Source organism: Bombyx mandarina, chromosome 21 (assembly GCF_030267445.1).
Source record: "Bombyx mandarina strain Sakado chromosome 21, ASM3026744v2".
In the NCBI taxonomy this organism is placed as follows: domain Eukaryota; kingdom Metazoa; phylum Arthropoda; class Insecta; order Lepidoptera; family Bombycidae; genus Bombyx; species Bombyx mandarina.
Genome location: NC_143227.1, coordinates 9,147,007 through 9,169,201, shown reverse-complemented (window position 1 = coordinate 9,169,201; position 22,195 = coordinate 9,147,007). Strand labels below are relative to the sequence as shown.

General features: G+C 34.7%; 2 protein-coding genes across 7 annotated transcripts in view; one reads left to right on the top strand and one right to left on the bottom strand.

The window, feature by feature from the left end:
- The window catches only part of LOC114241025 (unconventional myosin-IXa), a 38,815-nt gene extending 20,260 nt beyond the window's left edge, over positions 1–18,555 (top strand). For 5 of the 6 annotated variants that reach the window (XM_028171728.2, XM_028171730.2, XM_028171729.2 and 2 more), the window contains 12 exons: positions 5,238–5,373; positions 6,176–6,334; positions 6,891–7,296; positions 7,708–7,977; positions 8,167–8,328; positions 8,757–8,861; positions 9,541–9,678; positions 12,441–12,623; positions 12,974–13,089; positions 13,684–13,825; positions 14,461–14,645; positions 15,064–18,555. In XM_028171728.2, coding sequence (XP_028027529.2) covers positions 5,238–5,373; positions 6,176–6,334; positions 6,891–7,296; positions 7,708–7,977; positions 8,167–8,328; positions 8,757–8,861; positions 9,541–9,678; positions 12,441–12,623; positions 12,974–13,089; positions 13,684–13,825; positions 14,461–14,645; positions 15,064–15,208 — 2,147 coding nt within the window. In that variant the 3' untranslated portion in view covers positions 15,209–18,555. The remainder of the gene's footprint in view (positions 1–5,237; positions 5,374–6,175; positions 6,335–6,890; positions 7,297–7,707; positions 7,978–8,166; positions 8,329–8,756; positions 8,862–9,540; positions 9,679–12,440; positions 12,624–12,973; positions 13,090–13,683; positions 13,826–14,460; positions 14,646–15,063) is intronic. The other variant, XM_089736560.1, reaches the window with a different exon arrangement.
- LOC114241030 (uncharacterized) lies at positions 18,547–21,248 on the bottom strand. The gene is made up of 2 exons (XM_028171744.2): positions 19,241–21,248; positions 18,547–19,082 (listed from the first exon to the last, which is right to left on the bottom strand). The coding sequence occupies exons 1-2, from the start codon at positions 20,296–20,298 to the stop codon at positions 18,578–18,580; spliced, it is 1,563 nt and encodes a 520-aa protein (XP_028027545.2). The 5' UTR covers positions 20,299–21,248; the 3' UTR covers positions 18,547–18,577.
- Positions 21,249–22,195: the final 947 nt, after the last annotated feature.

Here is a 22,195-nt window from a genome sequence, read left to right as displayed (position 1 = left end):
CTATTTCCCGACACCTGCTCAACTTTAGAAATGTTAAATAGCTAATGAATAAATGATTGCAAATTTAAACAAAATAATAATAATAATTTATGAAAACATAATATCACACACAATGTTGCAAACGTACTTTGTTCAGTTTTCGCGGGTCTTGATAAAATTAAAATAACTACGATTTAATTTATTTAAACGCAACTGTACCGTTCAGTAGTTTTAATTAATTATATTGTTTTACCCTGACATCGATAAGTATACGAGCACGTCTATTTCGTAAAGTGTATGAATATCAGGTATCTCACTAATAAGAATAGAATAATGGATTTCTGTGATCAATGTAAAAAGCCGAAAGTTTCTAACCGCGTTTAAAAAATTATACAGAGCAAGCATCCCTCCTCTGACCAAAATTAACAGATTCTCAGAATTGAACTAAATTTACAAAATTATTACTTCTGCGTTTAATAAAAAATTAAGTGTGTACGGATAACTAAGTGTAAATAAACGCCAACTTGATTTGCAAAAATATATCTAGATACTATTGTCGGCTCCAAAGCAATTGAAAAACTGACAAATGTTGTTTGCTAGATTAACTAAACATGAAGCATAGTCATTAAGAACTAAAGTTGATTTGTGCTTAAACTACAGTGAAATGGTTTGTTTTGAATACAAAGTGATTTATTAATAGGTTTATTTTAAAATGTATCTAGGCTAACGATGTTGTTAAACTTCGAATTGGAACCAATATTTTTGCTTTGAGAGAACAAAAGGAAATTCTAATTACGATTTCAAAATAAAGTACAAAATTAATTTAGATTTGTGATAAATGTTTAGTTGAAAATAGTTTGTTGTAGGACGAAGATGTTCGCAACACTCAATAGGCTTGATGAGTTTTATGAAATGGAGGACTGCTTTTATATATTGATAATCTCAATGTTATTTATTGTGATAAGTCATACTGATGTGGGTGTTAAGCTTTTATTCTACTGTTGCTGTAAGTTCTACGTAATTATTAATCATAGGGAGTTTTCAAAGCTGTTTTCCTTTTTATAATTCTCAATAGTAATTTCTGTTGTGTTAATTTAATTATAAATTTGCAAAATTTTATCTAATTATTGCTAAAGTTATTAATGCATCGCCGTTGCATTAATAACCTTGGAACTTTAAGACTTTTTACGTTAGCTTTTACGTTAATTTAGGTATTTAAATTAATAGTTCATAGAATCATTGTAGTCGGTTTTGTTTAAGGAAAATTTTAATTAATATTTGACACACTGGAGACTGTTAATGTATCCATTCTTGAAAATGTAAGGTATTGTGTAAGTAATGTGGTCACATATAGTATTCTCTGATAAAGTGGCACGCCACGGTAATCCTCATACCGTGGCCGCGGCAAAGTCGCCGTCGCACAGTGGGTCGATTCTATGATTTTAGTGACTTAGGGACCAACTTTGTTTTTTTATAATTTTTTTTATGTAGATAGATAGAGCTCGTTAATCTCAATAATAATTGTTTTGGGAAAAAATTACAAAAACTTTATAGTTTGGTCAGAAAAATGTGTTTTGTGATTTTTTTGTATGGAGCGGGTCACATTAAATTAAATTTCTGCTAAGTACCGCGAGGTCCCGCTTTGAAACTTTATTTTCCTTATACCTTGTCTAGTCTACTATCATTTGATGCTATGAACATGTGCATAAAGTTGCAACTCTGCCAAATAAATGGATCGAAAAAATTTAATAAATACATAGAATAAAAACCTTTATATTTTTTTTCGTAAGTGCTTTTAAGTTAAATTTGATATGGATTAGTAAGTAAAAGCACGTAATGATACCCATAATTACATAATACCTAACAACAATACATTTAGTAGGTCTCTAATTATGCAATCTCTCTAAATATTATATATTTTGTTTCACCTTTCGATCTTTGGGTCAGAAGACGAAAGAAGATTGTGTAAAATATCCTCATTAGTCGACGTTCTACTTCTCATTCTTGAATAACATCTCTCTGTATATTTCCGAAAATCTTTACTGCGAGCTTCCGCTGCCTCTTCCGAGAGTTTACCTATACGAATGGCACCAAAGTTCTTCATTATTATATATCACTGCCATGTGCCAACAATTTATGGATACTGGAAGGCATATATAATACCAGGGATATAAATTAACATACAGTTCTGCAGTATATCTAAAAAATTCCGAAAAATTGGAAACGCGCTCTCCAGATGCAACAGAGTGAAGAATCACGTGAAACCTCTCTATTAAATCTTTACGTATTCCTGTTATGCGGGCTGTTTCTTCTGCATCCCTGAAAAATCTTCTGGCAGTATTGCCATCATTGGTTGTTCCTACTCCTTGCTTGACAACATCTATAAGTAAACCGCATTCCTTTTTAAACGCTTGCTGTATAGCACTTTTTCTGGTTGTTATTTTTTCTTTGTCATCGCCCCTTGCAACTCCATTTCTTGAAGTCCAAACGATAAGACGTAAACAAAAAAAGTGTCATTTAAAAAATTATCTCACAAGAAACTACATACGATGAAAAAATTGTGAAGTAATAAAATTATATTTACCGATATGAAGTAAGCACTCCATGCATGTAAAGATGGCATTCCATACTGGAATATTTCTTCATTATTTTCTCTTTGATAAGCAAGTCACTCCAAAAAACTCTGACGGTTTTGCTTTGCAAATATCACAGACAGCAGAAAATGTTTCTGAAAAATATGAGGTTATTTTGCCGTCTATCATCATCATGTGCAATTGATGCTTAACTTCAACTTGTTTGATTTTTGATGGCTGAAGTCTTTCTATTTCTTCTGTTATGCTAGCTTTTATAATTGTCACTGTTGACTGCGTTTCTTTTGTAAATTTAAACATTATTGGACGGCAATAAAAAGTTGATGAGGGTAGGTCGTTTTCCCAAACAATTGTTCCATCAAATTTCTGAAGCCTTATACGAACTAGACTGACCATGAAAATAGATGAATCATCAAACTCTGTTTCAGTTTTTTGTTTATAATTACTTTGACCTGGGGCTCTATCAAAGCCTATTTGCTTATAAGCAGTAGCTCTCTTGCAGAGTCCAAATCCGAAGTAATCACATCTAAAAGCCTATATAGCGCCAAGTTTAGTAATACTTGCATTTTAATAGCAGCTCCTTCTTCAGTAATAATTGCCTCGTCTTACCCTGGATAACATTTGGTCTTTTCTTGCTTAATTTTATATTAAGAAGGGTATAAATCAGACCCATTTTCACTTGCTGTTTCTCTTAGGTTTATATACTGCCACTTAATTTAAGTGAAACTAATATGGCCTTATCGGGAGAATATGTACTACTTTTCACTTTACTTGTAATTAAATACTCATTAACTTTTTCTAGATCTTCGGGGTGATTTTGACAAGTGGTTCATTATTTCTCCTACATCTTCATTTCTAGTGTTTCTCAAACTAGCAATTGTAGTAGCTTTCATTTCATCCGGGGATAACGAAAGCGATTGGTAAATTTGTTCAATGCGTCTTCGTTTTTGCCTGGATCCCAATTCTTCAAAAGGTTTTCGAGGTGCAAAAATAGATGTCGAGGCTTCTGTAGTACATTTGAGGGTGGTACATTTTCAACATCTTGAGTATTAGAAATCTCGAGCCTTTCATGTGCAGTGTTGATAGCTTCAGGTATCATTCCTTCGGGCCAGTTTATTGCACATTCTAACCAATCACATTTTTTTCTTATAAACTGTGCTAACATGCGACTACTTCGTTTCCATATTGCCTTCGATCAATAATACTACTAGATTCGCGATTAGCGCTTCAAAAACGGCCCGAAAAATAAGACCACAAATTTATTTGTGGTCTTATTTTAAATACCATAATATTTTCCCATAATAACCATAATAATTTCAAATTATTATGGTCTTAATTAATTATCTTTAATCTAGTACTATTATTGATTGAAGCATATTGCACTTATATTTGAACAAAATTGCGGTAGTATTATTGATCGAAGAAATTGCGTACAGAATTTTTGGAGCTCAACATTTTTCTCTTCGGTCACGTTTATTTGATTTTGTAGGAATTGAAAGAGTTTTTTATTATCAGACAGCGACTGTAGTTGCTCTTTTAAAATCATAAATAATCCTAAATTGTTAACAAAATTACCAATTATAACGGAAACAGCAAGATCACAACGACAATCACGAGATGTTAGTAGTAGTACGAATAAACGAACACTAGTTAGTATATAATAAACATGGTCACTTTATACTTCCAGAGACAAACAAATGTTTACTATATTTTCTACTACCCAGTAATGGCTACTTAACTAATTATCCTCATTAAATAATGTTAACTATCTTAATAATTAGAGAGATTACTTAATTAGAGACCTACTAAATGTATTGTGGTTAGGTATTATGTAATTATGGGTATCATTACGTGCTTTTACTTACTAATCCATATCAAATTTAACTTAAAAGCACTTACGAAAAAAAATATAAAGGTTTTTATTCTATGTATTTATAATTTTTTTTCGATCCATTTATTTGGCAGAGTTGCAACTTTATGCACATGTTCATAGCATCAAATGATAGTAGACTAGACAAGGTATAAGGAAAATAAAGTTTCAAAGCGGGACCTCGCGGTACTTAGCAGGAATTTAATTTAATGTGACCCGCTCCATACAAAAAAATCACAAAACACATTTTTCTGACCAAACTATAAAGTTTTTGTAATTTTTGCCCAAAACAATTATTATTGAGATTAACGAGCTCTATCTATCTACATAAAAAAAATTATAAAAAAACAAAGTTGGTCCCTAAGTCACTAAAATCACAGTATCGACCCACTGTGCGTCGCCCAAAACATGTCTTGCTGGATTCCTCTGATCCACTCTGGGTTCTTTTAGGCTCTCCAAGCACCGGATACCGCCTTCGTCGAACAAAGACTTCGACTTGTAATTTAGCTTATAGACACAGCCCACTGAATTTCACTGGATCTCTTCATTGAGTCGCTATTCCGATTCGCTAGCAGATTAAGCGAAGCATTACTCTAGCTAGGGCCAGTGTTAGAAAACTCTCAGGTTAAGCCTGTGAGCTCACCTACCAGTCCATGAGTAGCTGGAATAGGCTCTTAGCGATTATGTAGGAAAAAAAACGTATCGGACCTTTTCCAAAACAACTTTTGAACTTTTATTTTCGTAAGAACCATTGGCCAAAATGTAGAGTCCATACAAATGCGTCTGTCGTGTTTCAGCGTGCTCGGTGGGTCAGAGGTCGGCGGAGTGCGTCGTGACGTCACCCCCCGCACCCCCCGCGCGCCGCTCCCCTCGCCGCCCTCCGCCTGACATCATTGTCGACGCTTCACTCTCGCTACACGATGACGTCGATCGGTATGTAATTCTTATTCATTAATTAATGCAGCCCAAAGGGTATGACTATATTATGAAAATCTAATAATACCTAAATTTAAGTATGTGACATAATGTGCAGTATCCCTGCCTCCGCACTTTGCTGTTTAAGTAGAAATCTATACTAATATATAAATCTACAGTGGTTTTTACGGATGTTCCGTTTTAACTACTGAACCATGCATCCGATTGAATTGAAACTTGGCATCCATGAAGAAAATACATGTATTTAATTGATAGGCTAATATTTATATTATGAGTGTTGGACTGCCTAATAATAATGACAATAAATAATAATGTTAATTTTAAATGCCCACCGAAGCGGGCGAGTATGTACGGCTAGTCTTCTTCTTCTTCTCTATATACAAAAATGAATTACTGTTCGTTAGTCTCGCTAAAACTCGAGAACGGCTGAACCGATTTGGCTAATTTTGGTCTTGAATTATTCGTGGAAGTCTAGAGAAGATTTAAAAGGTAGATAAATATGAAAATGCTCGGAATTAAATAAAAATAACAATTTTGTTTTCCCTTAGATATGTCCCCCGTCAGACGGATTCCTTTTGTTTGTTATAAGTTTATTTTATACAAAAGTTTAGGTATTTTACGTATCGATTGAGGCACTACGAAGTCTGTCGGGTCAGCTAGTAATGACAACAAATAATAATGTTAATTTTAAATCCCCACCGAAGCGGGCGAGTATGTACGGATAGTTCCTTATAAAAGTATTTGAAGGGGTTTAATCCTTGTGAGATGAATAAAGAATGAATAATAAATGTTGATACAGAACATCATCGATACAACTGAGGCCGAGCGTGGCGGAGAGCGCGTCCCTCCGGCGCCGCAACTCGGACCCGGCGCCGGGCGACGCGCGCCCCGCCGACCCGCTCTCCGCAGACTTCATCGGACAGACCGGGAACGGACTCTTCCGCATCGCCGGACACCGGTGCGCACGCTTTTGTAGTCAAACCGCGTTACTAGAAAGTTCTCTATAAACACCACATAGCTATTGTTCTGTGCGACTTACTTGATTCATATAGAATGCTTGACTTTTTGGCGGGAACGCGAGGAGGACTGAAGTTGTGTAATTTGTTTTATTTTGTCTATTTAGTGTTTCTTCAGGTTTAAATCTGTAATAACGGTGGTTTATTAATTGTTCTGTCTGTCTGTGAAAGTGCACAAATGTGAAATAATGAAATAAAGCCGCTGGACGTAACTTCTCGGGATCCTCCAAAAAGTCCACTGAAAAAATCTTAGTGAATGACCACCATTTTACTGAGATTATATTTCATTCCATATCATCTCATTTCATTTAATTTCATCCCAGTTGATTAATGTCTCAAATTAATCCTCTTTATTTCATTTCACTCCATATTATCATTTTTCATAAAAATAACAATATAAATTAAAATAAAGGTCTCAGTTACCAGGTCATAAAATCCCTTTAAAAAATATATAGAATGCTAGTCCGGCCTTATCTTTGATCACTTTGCTTGTGACAGGTTTCGCAAAGGCACGCGTTTCGCGAAAGGCGACAAATGCGTGTACTGCCACCAAGCGATCGACGCGTTCGTCACGCAGGGCCAGAAATGTATCGACTGCAAGGAGCTCTACCACACCAAGTGCATTCAGAACAAGGGCGTCATCACGATGCCCTGCACCAGCCCCGTCGCCGTCGCCTCTAGAGCGCGACCGAAGAACAGAAAGCGCATCATGCCCACCACCAACCACAACCCGCCGGCCGATCAAAAGAATTCGGTCACTTCGAACTTCAATCTCACCGGCACTTCGGAATTTATCGATAGAACCGACAAAATCATATCCGACGCTACCGAATTACAGGCCATGCAGAATTTCATTATGGAAAAAATATACGACATGAATAATGAGAACAAAAAACAGTCGGAGGTAAGTTTCTGAATCTAAATTGTACTGTGTTGCAGAACTTAAAAGTGCCTATTGATTATATTAGTCACTACATATTTGAAAATAGATCTTCTATCTATATATATAAAAATGAATCGCTGTTCGTTAGTCTCGCTAAAACTCGAGAACGGCTGGACCGGTTTGGCTAATTTTGGTCTTGAATTATTTGTGGAAGACCAGAGAAGATTTAAAAGGAAGATAAATATGAAAATTCTCGGTATTAAATAAAAATAACAATTTTGTTTCTTCTTTCATGTCCCCCGTCGGACGGATTCTGTTTGTTTGTTTTAAGTTTATTTTATACAAAAGCTTAGGTCTTTTATTTATTGATTGAGGCACCACGAAGTCTGCCGGGTCAGCTAGTGAATAATAAAAATAAATTTGAATCAACAGGTAGACAGGGTATTCAAGCACGCTTTACTAGAATTCAAAGACAATCTGGTAGCGACGTACAGCATCGTCGAGACTCGAGGCTCAGCTCTTAAGTACAAAGATTTAATCGGGAACTTCCTCCACGTGATGGAGACGGTCTGCGCCAGGGAAGGGTCCACACTGTCCATCACCATGGGGGTCAACGCGTTCAGGGGGTTCATGGATGAGTTTATGGGTCAGCATGAAACTGACAAAGCTAGAACTAAAAGGAAAAAAGAAAAAAAGCGGAAAGTAAGTAGTCCAAATAATATTATGCAAACAATATGTGTATTTTGTTTAAAAAATAGACTCGCATTGTAGTTAAATAATTGCAAACGAATTTAAAGTAAAAACACACGTAATGACTTCCGCCTTAAAGTTCAAATTAAGTTGCGCAGTTCGTAAAGAAGGCATGGAAATAATACATCTGATATTCCTTAGGTAGACGACCCGATACAGTACAAGGGCCACAGCTTCGTCCTCTCGATGATCAATATACCGACCGAGTGCGAAATATGTAAGACGTTCTTCATGTGGCCGATCGAACGATCTCTCATCTGCCAAACGTGCCGGCTGGCCTCACATAAGAAATGCTACACGAAGGTACGTACAAATTTCGTTTTGATAGATCCTTTCTTTGTAAATAATATCTATACTAATATATAAATCTACAGTGGTTTTTACGGATGTTCCGTTATAACTACTGAACCATGCATCCGATTGACTTGAAACTTGGTATGCATGTAGAAAATACATGTACTTAATTAATAGGCTAATATTTATATGAGTGCTGGACTCCCTACACGAGTTGCGGGGGCGTTAACGATGAGAATCTTTGTGGGGGTGAGAAATAATAATGTTAATTTTAAATGCCCAGTGAAGCGGACGGGTACAGAGCTAGTAACTGATAAAATTATAACAGTCATTTTTCTATTTTAATTTATGACAACTCTAATAAAATAAACAATAACAATATATATCTATTTGATTTGGGATGTCCGTGTTCATTTGAATATGTGTAATATGTTCAGGTAACGACTTTATGTAGAAGAAACGGCGTAATGCCGTCCCCTTCGATCGTCGGCGCAGTCGATGCCGGAGGACGGGAACAAATGGGCATTGTGACAAGGGGTAAAGTAAGTATAATAAAGTAAATTATAATGGTACTATAACGCATAATGTTTCGATAGAAACGTCAAATGTGTAAAAAATTCTACAAATCTCACAATGTTCAAAAGACAAATGCCAGCAGGTATAAATTGCCACAATCTAATTCAGCGGTCGGGGAACTTTTTTAATTATTACCCCAAAATATTTTGTGCAAGTTGATATTACCCCATGGCGAAGAACAAAAAAAAACGAAATAGCTTCTTTTTAGCATCTTTCAGCCCCCATGATAATTTTGAAAAGAAAACAACTAAAATTTAAACATAATTTATTCGGCGGCGATTAGATTTGTCGGAGCCGCTTCGGCAAGCCAATCGCGGCACACGATGCCAACAGTAAAATACCTGGGTCAATCATGTGAACTTTGTGTTTCCAAATAATGTGTTCTATCTCATTCTCTCGCTGGCTGAATCCTATACATTTATGTGCTTGTGTCTCTATGGACTTCTTTTTTCGTTTCGTTTCATTTCGTTTCATCGTGTTTAAAATCACAACGATTCTAAATAAGTTTCACTTCAATATATACTTTTTACTCACAAAAGTTTCATTTTTACCTCATTTGGGGTAATTTACCCCGGTTCCCCGACCGCTAATCTAATTAGTTACTGTTACAATATTTAAAAGGTTAATGGATTATTTTTTCATTAGGTATTCGGAGTACCACTTAGTGAGCTGCCCACCGGAGACACCAATATACCAGTAGTAGTGGATCGACTGATCACTACTATTGATTTAAAAGGACTCTACACTGAAGGACTTTACAGAAAAAGCGGACTAAGTTCGAAGGTATGTTATTGGAGATAATTTTAAAGGGTTATTGAAAACTAGCGACCCGCCCTCGCTTCGCTTCGGAAACATTAAAACACACACGAAACCAAAAAAATAAAATAAAAAAAAGTAGCCTATGTTCATCAGGGACAATGTCGGCTTCTAATGGAAAAAGAATTTTTCAAATCGGTCCAGTAGTTTCGGAGCCTATTCGAAACAAACAAACAAACAAATCTTTCCTCTTTATAATATTAGTATAGACAACATATTTTATCATAAAACTTATTAACATCCCTATTCCTTTAAAGTTTACGCTTAATAGTAAGCACGTGTGGCCTTAAACGGCTCCCGGGGCTCGCCTTAGGACGTAACGTCTCGTGTAGTACTTTGTAGGTATACGACAAAGGGAAGATCTTTCACCGAGCGGGTGATATTGCTCGGTAGACTGACGGGCCGAATATTCTGGTTTGGAACTTGTATATATGAACTTGTATTTACTGGTGGAAGGATAACGATAGCAACGAGAAACAAATAACAAAGAAATAACAATATGAAACTATTCTGAACGCGACGATACTGTCATAGCTCAGCGAGTATGTGATTGGTGTAAGAACGTAGCACTCACACTAACGCGCGGGAGGCGAGGACGCTTGCGGGCGTGCCCTGCCCCCACGCCCCGTGTACGTCCCGCTGATACCTGATTTTGTGTTCTGCACAGCTTAATGCGGCTAGGTTCGGAGCGGCCATAAAGGTTGGCGTGTATAATAGCCGGCAAACTTCTTGAGCATTTGTTGACGTAGTGGGGGTAAGTTCGCGCATGGTACACTCACGTGCAAAAACATTATTTACTCTACGTCATAAAGCAATTAAATTATTAAAATCAACATTATTGTATTTATATTTGTATTTATTTATATATTTATTAGAACATCAACAAAAAATATAGGTTAATAATTGTAATAATTTAATCTTGGGGTAAAATACATATTCCTTCTATTAAGTCAAAACTAGAGCTGTTGCCAGGTCTTGATTCAGTTGAAGCGAAGCTGGTATTTGTAAAAAAATTTTTCGTTATCATAATCTTGACCATCATCCTCACTGTTTTCATCACCCGAGTCGCTATCATCGTGATGAGTCGACATAGGGCTCATCGGTGTAGTTTACAACTCGGTCGGTTCGGTCTATTTTGTGTTCTTTTTTGTCTATGATTAATTATTTTTTGAAGATATTCGATTCGTAGTAATTGAATGTAACTTTTTTCAATTACGAGCTTCCGATTATTTTCTGTTTTTTTTTTCCATCTGAAGCCTAGCTCTTTCATAATACGTCGTAAACTTCATACCGAGCCATTAAAATTTATATCTTCTTTAAATTTTTCCAAGCCTTTCTACGGTACGGAGTTTCGCTGTTTGTTATGTAGTTATTATGATTACATCTTTTTATTACAGATTGAACGAAACTATCCATTCCGGTAACTTTCTTCTTCCCTGATCTTTTCTTACCCGGAGTCCGAAACACGGCGAGCAAGCCAGAGCCTTTAGCTTCGTTAATAATGCACCTAACAGTTCTCACGGATGTTTTTGTTGCTTCCGAAGTCTGTTTTACTTTTTCCATATCATTCTTCCCCTGTTTTATAATGAAGCAATATACGTCGTACACAATTTTTCTACCCTTTCTTTTGAATACTACACCAGTTTGTCGCGGCATAGTGTATTTTTATAAAAAATCAACAAACACTCAACAAATAGCAGTGGCAATAAAGTTAACAAGCAATTATAACAAATAACTTAACGATTAATAACGATAGACTTTTCACTGTACGCAAGCGTACTTTTGGGAGCAAGCGGAATGAGGGCGCGGTGCGGGACGCAAGGTTCGACTGATCTACCAATAACGCGCTCGATACGATTTCCCTTGCCGTCGCGCCTCACCCTCACCACCAAAGTGATCTAAAATTCGGTTCTGCGCAGTCAAGGTCATTTGCTCAAGAAGTTTGCCGGTTACTATACTATAGTTGTCGTTCAGGGTTGCCAGATTTGGCGATTTCTCGCCATTGTGGCTCCTAAATAGCTAATCAGGCGACATAATTTTATCGTTTGGCTACTGACAGCCAAAGCGGCTATTTTTGTTTTTATAGATTGTTTTTTTGAATATTTAATTATGTTTTGTATAGGTATCAAAAAGCTATTCATTTCAGTAAAAAAATATTTTTTCCTTTTCCCGCCACTTGACAGCACTGCAGTAACTATTTATGATACTAAAATATTCAGTGAAAGAGTGCGCATGTATGTATTATTACATATTATATATTTAATATTGATTGATTATAAAAGTGTCGTTTATCTTTAAACTTTTTTAAATAAAAGAAGAAAAAAGTTATGTGTACGTATATTTCATTTAAATATTGGCGCTTACTTGAAGTTTTTTTTTAATTTTTTATTTCTAGATGGATGGACGAACTCACAGCCCACCTGGTGTTAAGTGGTTACTGGAGCCCATAGACATCTACAACGTAAATGCGCCACCCACCTCGAGATATAAGTTCTAAGGTCTCAGTATAGTTACAACGGTTACCCCACCTTTCGAACCGAAACGCATTACTGCTTCACGGCGGAAATAGGTGGGGTGGTGGTACCTACCCGTGCGGACTCACAAGAGGTCCTACCACCAGTGAAAAAGTGAAGTACTACTAGCGCCACATTACGGTCATAAGAAACACAGCGCCGTAACTTGGCTGCTTCGGAAAAAAAAATCTGGTGACCCTGTTGTCGTTGTGGTAGGTGCGCGAGCTGCGGCGCCTGCTGGACGAGCGGCCGGAGGAGGGCGTGGAGAAGCTGGACTCGTACGCCGTGCACGTGCGCGCCTCCGTGCTCAAGAGCTTCTTCCGCGAGCTGCCGGAGCCGCTGCTCACCTTCGATCTCTACGACGACTTCATCCTGGCTGCTCAGATATCCGATCCCCAGGTAACCTTCGTTTCAGTGACTATCAAAACCGGTACATATCACCAAGATGAGATTGAGAGGAATTCACATACCACGAGCGCGAATACGTATATATTTTAACATTTATGTATATCAGTCTCTAGTTCTTCCATAGTACAGGGCATGCTAGTTTGGAGACAGATAACTGTGATTTGTGCCGGATTATACACACATGGGTCTATACACCTACTAACATTGAAATATTTAATAAAGCTATATTATAGACTGAATCGGAAATTTAAGCATTTAAAAATGACCTTTCTCCTTCGCCACATAAAACTAATTCAAACCTTTTTATAGATAGACTTTAAAAAAATTAAATATGTCAACAGGAGCGAGTTTCATCAATATTTACAATACTAAAGAAACTGCCGAAACCGAATTTCGACTTGGTGGAAAGGTTAATATTTCACCTTGCAAGAGTAGCGCTGCAAGAAGAACACAACAGGTAATTTATTTGTTTTAATAAATTATGTTTATTTTATTGTGTGATTAAAATTCAAGTCATGTTGTTTTGACCTAACATTATAAATACATATTTCCTAAAGTATATAATTGAATTGTTAAAGAGTTACAATGCAATTGCGTCACTGCTTGTTGACATCGGACACAAATTTCCATATTTTTTATTATTTTGGTGGGTGGTTTTTATGGGTCCACGAGTTCATAGCCCACCTGGTGTTAAGTGGTTACTGAAGCCCATAGACATCTACAACATAATGCGCCATCCACCTTTAAAAATTTATGTGTTTTTCTTCAAGCACATGATCTAGCGTGTAGGTGAGCTCTCGGGGCTCAAACCGGAGGTGTTGCTAACACTGGCCATAACAAGAGCAGCGCCTCGCAGAATCAACCGCCGGATCGGACACGCGACCCACTGAAAATTTTCGGCCGGAAACTCGGTGGGCTGTGTCTATGGGTGTAGTTCACTGATACCCTACGTACGACCACGGGTGATCTACATGGCAGTTGAGGGGTTAACTATACAAGGATCGGAATGTGATGACACAATCGTGTACTAATTATATTGTTTGTGGCACAGAATGGGACCGAACGCCTTGGCGATAGTGTTCGCGCCGTGCATCCTGCGCACGCACAAGGTGCAGCCCGCGCAGGACTCGCTGCACGACATCGCGCGCCAGACCGCCTGCCTCGAGGCCATCCTCGTCGACAAGATGCGAACCGTAAACATAACTTTTTTTTTATTACTTAGATGGGTGGACGAGATCACAGCCCACCTGGCTTTAAGTGGTCACTGGAGCTCATAGACATCTACAACGTAAATGCCGCCACCCCACCTTGAGATATCGTCTTTTCGGATTAAAAGTGTACAATTTCCAAAAATATTCGAAATTGAGATAATAAAAAAAAAATGCGGAGTCATTTGGTATCACCAGTATTTTTTTAATAAATACTGTCAAAATAACGTAATTTAGTTTTATTTTTTTTTTTTTTTTTCGAGACCTATGTTTTGACTACTATTAACAAAATGAATACATAACTTTTTTTTTACTTTAAAAAACAGATAATGTAACTGGTACAAAATAAAAAATAAATGTTGCAAAGATGATAAATATAAAAAATATCACATGTTACACCTTCTTAAAAAACACTCCTGTAAAATTAGTAAGATTTGAGATTATACAGTTTTAATGCGAGAAGACGATATGAGTTGTAAGGTCTCCGTTTTAACAGTACAACGGCTGCCCCGCCCTTCAAACCGAAACGCATTATTGCTTCACGGCAGAAAATAATATATTTTAGGCTCGTCTCATTACATGAAGAAATCCAGTGAATAATGATTATATGTTTGTTGCAGATTCGCGGCGTGCTGCAGGACCTCGCGACGCTGGAGACGGCGGCGCACACGGCGTCCAACCGGCTCTCCACGCTGCGCTCCACGAGCGCGCCGCAGCGGCACGAGGAGCACATCCTCGTCGGGCACATCAACGCCATCGAGAAGGAGAAGGCCATACTTACCAACGATCTGCCAACTCTCATCAGGTTACTTGCCTAGCACATTTAGTACAGTTTAAGTAGAATCAATGAATTACCGCCCTTTAGTGTTCGGTTCAACTCTTAATATCAGTAAAGAACAAGTATAAAAATATCTTTCTCAATTTGTGTTCTCGAAAAATTAAATTTAAAAAATCCATTAATTTCAAAGTCCTGAAATTAGTTTTTTGAATAGATATTATTCAGTTCGATTTGTCCTTAAATGCTACTACTAGTCGTTAGTCGTGAGACCGCTGTTCAGTGGTTGTAATAAATTTCGAATCTTCTTAATTTGAATGAAAACAAAGATCAGTGGTCGTGCAATAACAAAGAAATTTAATGTCACACCGTTCTTGGGTTCTAAGAGCTGCGTGCTCTCATACCAAAAACAGTTCGAATAACAATTTAAAATGCACAATAAACACAGAGCCACATCAGACGACGACCTGTTGTCGACGACGGACCACGACGGCGAGCTCGGCAGCACGGACGACCTCAGCGCCACCTCGTCGCTGCGCTCGCAACGCCTCCTGCACCGGCAACTCTCCTCCGACGACCCAATCATGGTTTGAAATCCGCCTCATCAACCGATCGGTAATATTTCATTCAATTCAGCCCTTCGAAGCTTCTATTGAACGTCAAATATTGTTGAGAGTAATGCTGACATTACAGTGGTTGTGAAAGGCCATCGTAGTAGACGTTTTGGGTTTTCTAGGCTCGTGTTTGTCAACTGTATGGAAAATACATCACTGTCTAGTTTTAAAGCCTGTAAATTTGTATGTATAATGTTGAACCGGAAATCCGCACGTGTTCTTTTTAATTGGTTTCTTATGGTCCTGTCCAATTACACAGTTTTGTGAACTGTTAATGTTTTATATCGAAAAAATATCTAAGAGAAAGGAATTTAGGTCTGTTTTATTATCGATCTTTATAATATGTAACACGTTAACGAATTTTGTCTACTTATTGAGATATTACACGAAAAGAACATATTTTGTTTGAATTTAGAATTAAACGCAATGAAAAGACATTTATAGAGTAATAGTCAGGACTGTGATTGTGTTTGTGAAAATTATTTTATTGAAAGCTAGGTTAAATTCGTCAGAGTAAAATTGTGTTCTTAAAAAAATTGTTGAAATGTTTAAAAAACTGTATAAATAAACTAAATTGATTTTTATTATAAAACGTTCATTTAAAAAGTACATATTACTGAAATTAATCATTTTTATATTCCTGACTCCAAACAAATTAAGTAGATTATAGAAAAAACACAAGGCCGTGTGTATTATGTCAGAATTATTACAGCAATAGACAGGTTGTTTTCACCGAACGTACTTATAATTTAGTGAGAAGTATATCATTGTAAAAAAGTTGCGAAAAGTAACTTATTAGTAAAGCTTAAACAGGTTTTTATATAAATTAATGATAACGTCAATGTGTAAAATTATTTTCATATGTAGATATTCTAGTGTCTCAATTTGCTGTGGACATTCTATTTTACGAAAAAAAAATATTTCCTTGTAAATATGTACAATTTTATCTTATTTTACTAGCTCTAATATACTTATGCGATTTTATAGTCTATAAAGAATTTGTGAACGAATTCTAAATTTAACAATTATCTTTATAAAACTAAAGATAAATGCATTTCATGTACTGATTCTTGTTTCAATGTAGTTAGTGTAAAACTATAGAGAAATTTAAATGCTTTCTTTTTTTCCTTTTGTCAACAGTTTCTAATTACCTACACACATTGATAAATGAGTCGTCTATTATCAAAGGTGGCAATCTGTGTATTTGGACAAAAAAATGTTATTGATATGTCAATACAGATTGATTTGAATATAATCGTCTCCTTCAAAGAATACGGTTCAAAACCTGCTTTAAATAAAGGTTAATACTTAACCTGTTATTTATCTAAGATGTCGTTCAGAAGAGTTTTGTGACTGCCAATGGAATACAAAGTCAATAATTCGTTTTTCTGCTTTACCAATAATTATAATTGTCCAAAAGTCACATTGCCGGCTTTGATAATAGTCGACTCAAATAAATCATACATTTAAGTAACTCCTACTACCATAAGTACATACATATACGTAAACAGCTTTTCTTATAAATTAACGCTTTAATTAACATTAATTGTTAAACAAACATACTTTAATTCCATGACACGCTACAATGTAGAACCCTCAAACTATGCTATTATCACAAAAAATATATGTTTAGAAAATAAAAAATTGAAACATTACAGTACTTGCCTCTTGTATTGCTTCATAATATAAAAGACTGTCTAATTAAGCTATGAATTTATAGTTAAGTCACAAATAAAGATAATAAATATCTGTTTTTAATTAGTTTGTAACTACCTTACAACGAATTTTTCTGTGAAAATTTATTGTTTATAAGTTCTTAATCAGGTATTTTGTAATTATTTAAACTGTAGTTTATGACTACTGTTCTTACGATACTAAAAGCTTCGAGTAGGCACGATAAATTTTAATGCACCAAGTTTACTGAATCTCAACATTTTGAAACATTGAAACTATATTCTCAAAGTGAACATATAACTTTACCGAACCAAGCAATATTACCATTAGCAAGTATTAATATTAAAATTCTCGTAGACCCAATTTTCAACACCCGCCTAAAGAAACAGAGGATTCATTACACTGGTAGAATTCTTGGGAGTTTATCAATAGTCAAATGCTGGTCTATAAATTGGTGCTTATTATTTTATTAAAACATTGTCTAGCTATTCATAACTAAAACTGAAATAAATCTAAAACAGTAAGTACCGTAGATCAGCTTTGGCAATGCTGCATGAACAAAACAAGTAAATATCTTTGATTGCACACATGAAATATAATAATTTGCATTCTGCACCCAAAAGCAAACAGATAATATCCAAAATATTTGATTTTTGCCTAAGTAGTGAAAAATCTAATGTTTTTATTATGTGATTAATTAGACAGATAAATATCTATTGATGTTAACTACTTAACTGAATATTCTAAAATAATTTTATAGAGGTTCAGACCAACTATTTCCGGCAATTTTGAACCTTGAATCATTTCAAAGACTCCAAATTAATTTGAAAAAGATCTTATTACATATATATTTTAATTCATATATTTTTTAATTGTAATATAGATGCTGATAATACTTTTAAATTTGTAAAGTACTATCAGTATTTTTAGACTACTATGCGTTTGGAAATAGATGCCACCCTTATGCATTCTAGTTTTCTCTGTAGTAATAAAAATATACTCATTAATAGTGTACAAAATCAATGAAGAGGACGTGTATCGAGGCTTTTGTATTAAGTTATAAGTTTTATGGAAACTTTAAGAGGTGTGTGTGAAGAAGATGCGATTTGTGTGGATGTTGTACTTGTAAATAATTAATTATATTTTATTGGGGTACTATTTTATCTTTGAACTACTACTACTACTATGTTGCTGATGTTGATTTTTAAGTGCCTAATAATGTTATTCTATTTCATTTACTAATTCTAACTGGTGCATATTGTGATTGGTTTGTTAAATTTTATAAGTGTTAATCTGTCTTCTAAATTAAGCCATCGGAATTTCTACCATTTCCTATTAGTGATATCTAAAAATAGAACTGATAAATATGGAATTTTGAGATATTATTAAGATATTTTCAGTACTACTGCTGTAATTGCAAGAACTGCAAGTTTTACACTAGTTTCTAAGGACCAAAACTAAACACATAGTAATTTGTATTTCTGTGTTAGTTGATTGTGAAGTCGCCACACATTTGTAATCATTAGATTGTCTTGTATCATATAACATGTATATTTCAAGTTATTTTAGGAATCATATTGTAATGTGTCAATGCGATGAAGTGTAACCAAAATTCTGTATACAAAAATATGAATAAAAAGCAATTTCTGTGATTTATTTATTTTCATTCTGTATTTATGTTTCCATTTGTTCAACATATGAGCAGGGTAATTTTCCTATAGGGCAAGCAGACCACTGAAAATGATCTGAAACTAATTCCCATATTCCATTACCTTGATATGTACCCTTAGATTTGCATTCATTTAGTTCTTGTTCATTTTGAAGGCTTTCAGTCAAATCTATTGTGTCTTGTGATGAATTAATATCATCAATTGTGTAAATTCTGGAGGATGCTGTTACTAAATTTTTCAATGGTGTTGATATTAACTTTGCCAACTCGCATATTTTATTTGTAACAATATCTGGCAATGGTGGTTCTACTAAATGTAAGATTTCCTTTACAAAGTAATTGAGAAATGGATTATAAGTCGAAATTATAGGCTGAATGAAGTGAATATTTTGCAATTCCATTGGGATTGGTTTATTCAAATCAAACACTATGCCACTTTTATAATTTGGAAACCAGTGGCGGTATAAGGCTTTCAGTTCTTCATGCGTCCTGTGCCCTTGATACTTATTTCTGTAAAAAACAACCAATATATATGTACAGCATTTAATTTAAGACTAATTAACTACAAATCTAACTTAAGTTGCATTTGGTAAAAATTTGATTAATTCAACATTACTTAGTATCTTTGTGTACTGTACAAGTTTTATATTTATTTATTAACTACTTACTTTTCCATTTTATTCAAGATATGATTTCTTTTTCTGAAGGCACTGAAAATTTCAGAGATCCACAAAGCTGCTAAATTAGCCCGTTGCTCATTACTCTCCTGACTTATTTTGATAAGTCCCATTATAAATTCAAGAAGCAAATCATTTAAATGTAGGAACCTGATTAGTACTTCAAAACAATGGATATACTTTTTTTTCAATTTTAGATGACGTTTCTGAGGCTGTGTACCAAAATAGTTAAATGTATCTAGTGACAAGATCAAAGACTCATCACCAAGCAAAGCTTTGTTGACATATTTTCGTGCATTTTTACTTTTTAATAAAAATTTACCATGATAGTTCATTTTATCAATCAATGTTGAAATAGTAACTTGTCGAAGATTGCTTAGCTCAATTTTATCACCAATTAAATCCCTTGCATCATTTATGATCGAATCTCGCATATCAACATCCACTATGTCAGCCAAAGTTTTAATTTTGCATTCAGAATTAGAGCAAATACTTAATGAAATGCAAAAATTCACTAATATCATTACTCTAGTTTCTTCTTGGCTATCTGTTTCTTGTCTGCCTGATTTATAGTCTGTTATAAGAAGTTTATGTTCTTTCCAATAATTTGACTTTAGCCAATCAAGCCCAAACTGCGTTGCATCTCTGAGCAGTGACAATGAAGGCAGATTATTATTGTGGGCAGTGTCATGTCTCAATTCCACTATCCAATCTGGAATACCTACATTTTTCGCGGCTTTAGATAATGTGTTTTCCTTAGTTATGGATACATCTAACATGTGATTTATAAATCGCATAATCGCAGATGAATATGCCAAACGAAGCACATGATCATTTCCATTATCATCGGGGCTATTCAAGTCTTGAATATGGACTTGCAGTAATATTAAAGTAGATTCTATTCCTGACGGCAAGGAAGGACATCGTGCTTTCCATAACAACAACCATTTTAGTGCTTCATTTTCGTCAGGATTCTCTGAATATATTAAATTCATCACTTTAAGCCATTCCTCTGTATTTACCCAGGGTACCACAACACAATTACTCATTTTTAAGAAAATTATGCTGTATTTTAATATTTACTTTAGAGCCCATTGACACACACAACATGTGCTTATTTGTGCTTCAAGTAACTTGACAAAAAATGTCAAACATATCCTTATGTCAGACTATCAATTTTTAAAAGACCAAAGGTTCTTCAATGCTAATCATTTTTAAAGAAGTGTTTAAGTGCCGGTGTCAAAGTATAGCTATTACTAAGTGCGAAAGAGTAAATAATAATATAAAAAAATAACCTTTTTTGTCTAGTGCATTTTATGTGATTTTAAATGTAATAATTTCCATACTTTAATAGTATGCAGGGTAGAAGTAAGAAGCACTATCTTAATGTTTTAAAAAGTATTCACTGAAAGGCGGCCAAATAAGACGGCGCCATAGTAGCAATTGGAAACATTTTAAAAACAGTACCATAAACTATTAGAATAAGATGGTAAATTAACAAGAAAAGAAACACGTAGTCTACGTAAATAGTAATAAAAACAAATAGTTTAAAATTTAAATACTACATATTTTTTTATCATACAAGTCACACTTCACACTGCTTAAAACTGCTATACTCATACCATTTCCACTTCTTAAACTGGCGCTATTTAGTTGAGTATTCGAACTATAACTTGTTGCTTACAAGTAGACATCTTTTCCTACCGTTCAAGATGGTATTCCTTAGGTCTGTCCTCCATGCAATAGCTTGCTGTTTACAGGTGTTTACTTCTATTATGGAGGCTTCACTTTAACGTTCATATCTTACTTTCAATAATTAGGTTAATATATTATTGTAAGTTAATTGCTTGAAAAACAATATATTCTTTTACTTAAAAGTATACCTACTTTTATTATGAGATTAATTAAAATTACAATAACTGGAATATTAAATTTTTAAAATACCTGAATTTAAACAATAGTTTTTTTGGCGTAGTGAAAACCACGCCAAAAAACAGGTGAATGAAGTTAGTTATAATGTATACCTATATTATCTCTTGAAAGATAAATAATGAACATATTTACTTATTTGTTTATATTACCTATGTGAACTCCCTATCTTTTTTATACCTTCATAATGATAAGTAGGAGGATGGAAAAAATGTATTTGGTCTAACTTAACGCCAATGCACATTATTTCATTTATTTATTTTTAATTTTTTTAATTAAACTGTATACCAATTAATTGCTCCTTCAGGATTTATGTTTCTTTTTTTTTCACGATTAAAGCCGCGTAGAAAGTTTAGGCATTATAGTTGACGCATGCGCAGTACACAGATTTTGCATACATTTATTCAACTAATAAAAATAGTAAATTAAACAAAAAACGAGTAATTTCGAAAGAGAACAAACGTGTTTTATATAAGAACAATCGAAAATTAATATTTACGAGTTATTAAGGATGAAAAAATATAAAAAATTGCATTAGAGGGGCTAACTTGTAGGTATATTTTTAAATATTTTTTTTAAATAAATAACTGCAGAACAAACAATTATTAACAGTGAACAATCATGAACAAATGATGAACAAACGAATTAATAGAAAATAAGTATAAAATAGGAAAAAAAAATTTTTTTGAGGGGCTAACTTCATCCACCTCCAAAAAACGTCGTTACAGTAGTACCGGTAAAATGGGGCGATTAGGGACAAATTCCAACTTTATGAGCAATTTTAAGGTAGTTGTTGATGTATATAATGCTATATCAGGATCAAAATGATTGAGTCTTGGGGGCATCTTTGTTGTCCAATTTAAAATTATGCAACTAGCATTCCAGTTTAAGCAAAAAATGCAAAAATAGGTGTAATCCCTATTTACCCGGAAATTGCGGTTAATTGGGACGAAATGAGAAATTTGCTAGGGTTGGCACTACTTTTATTTTTATATATAGTTTTAATTAATTTATTTA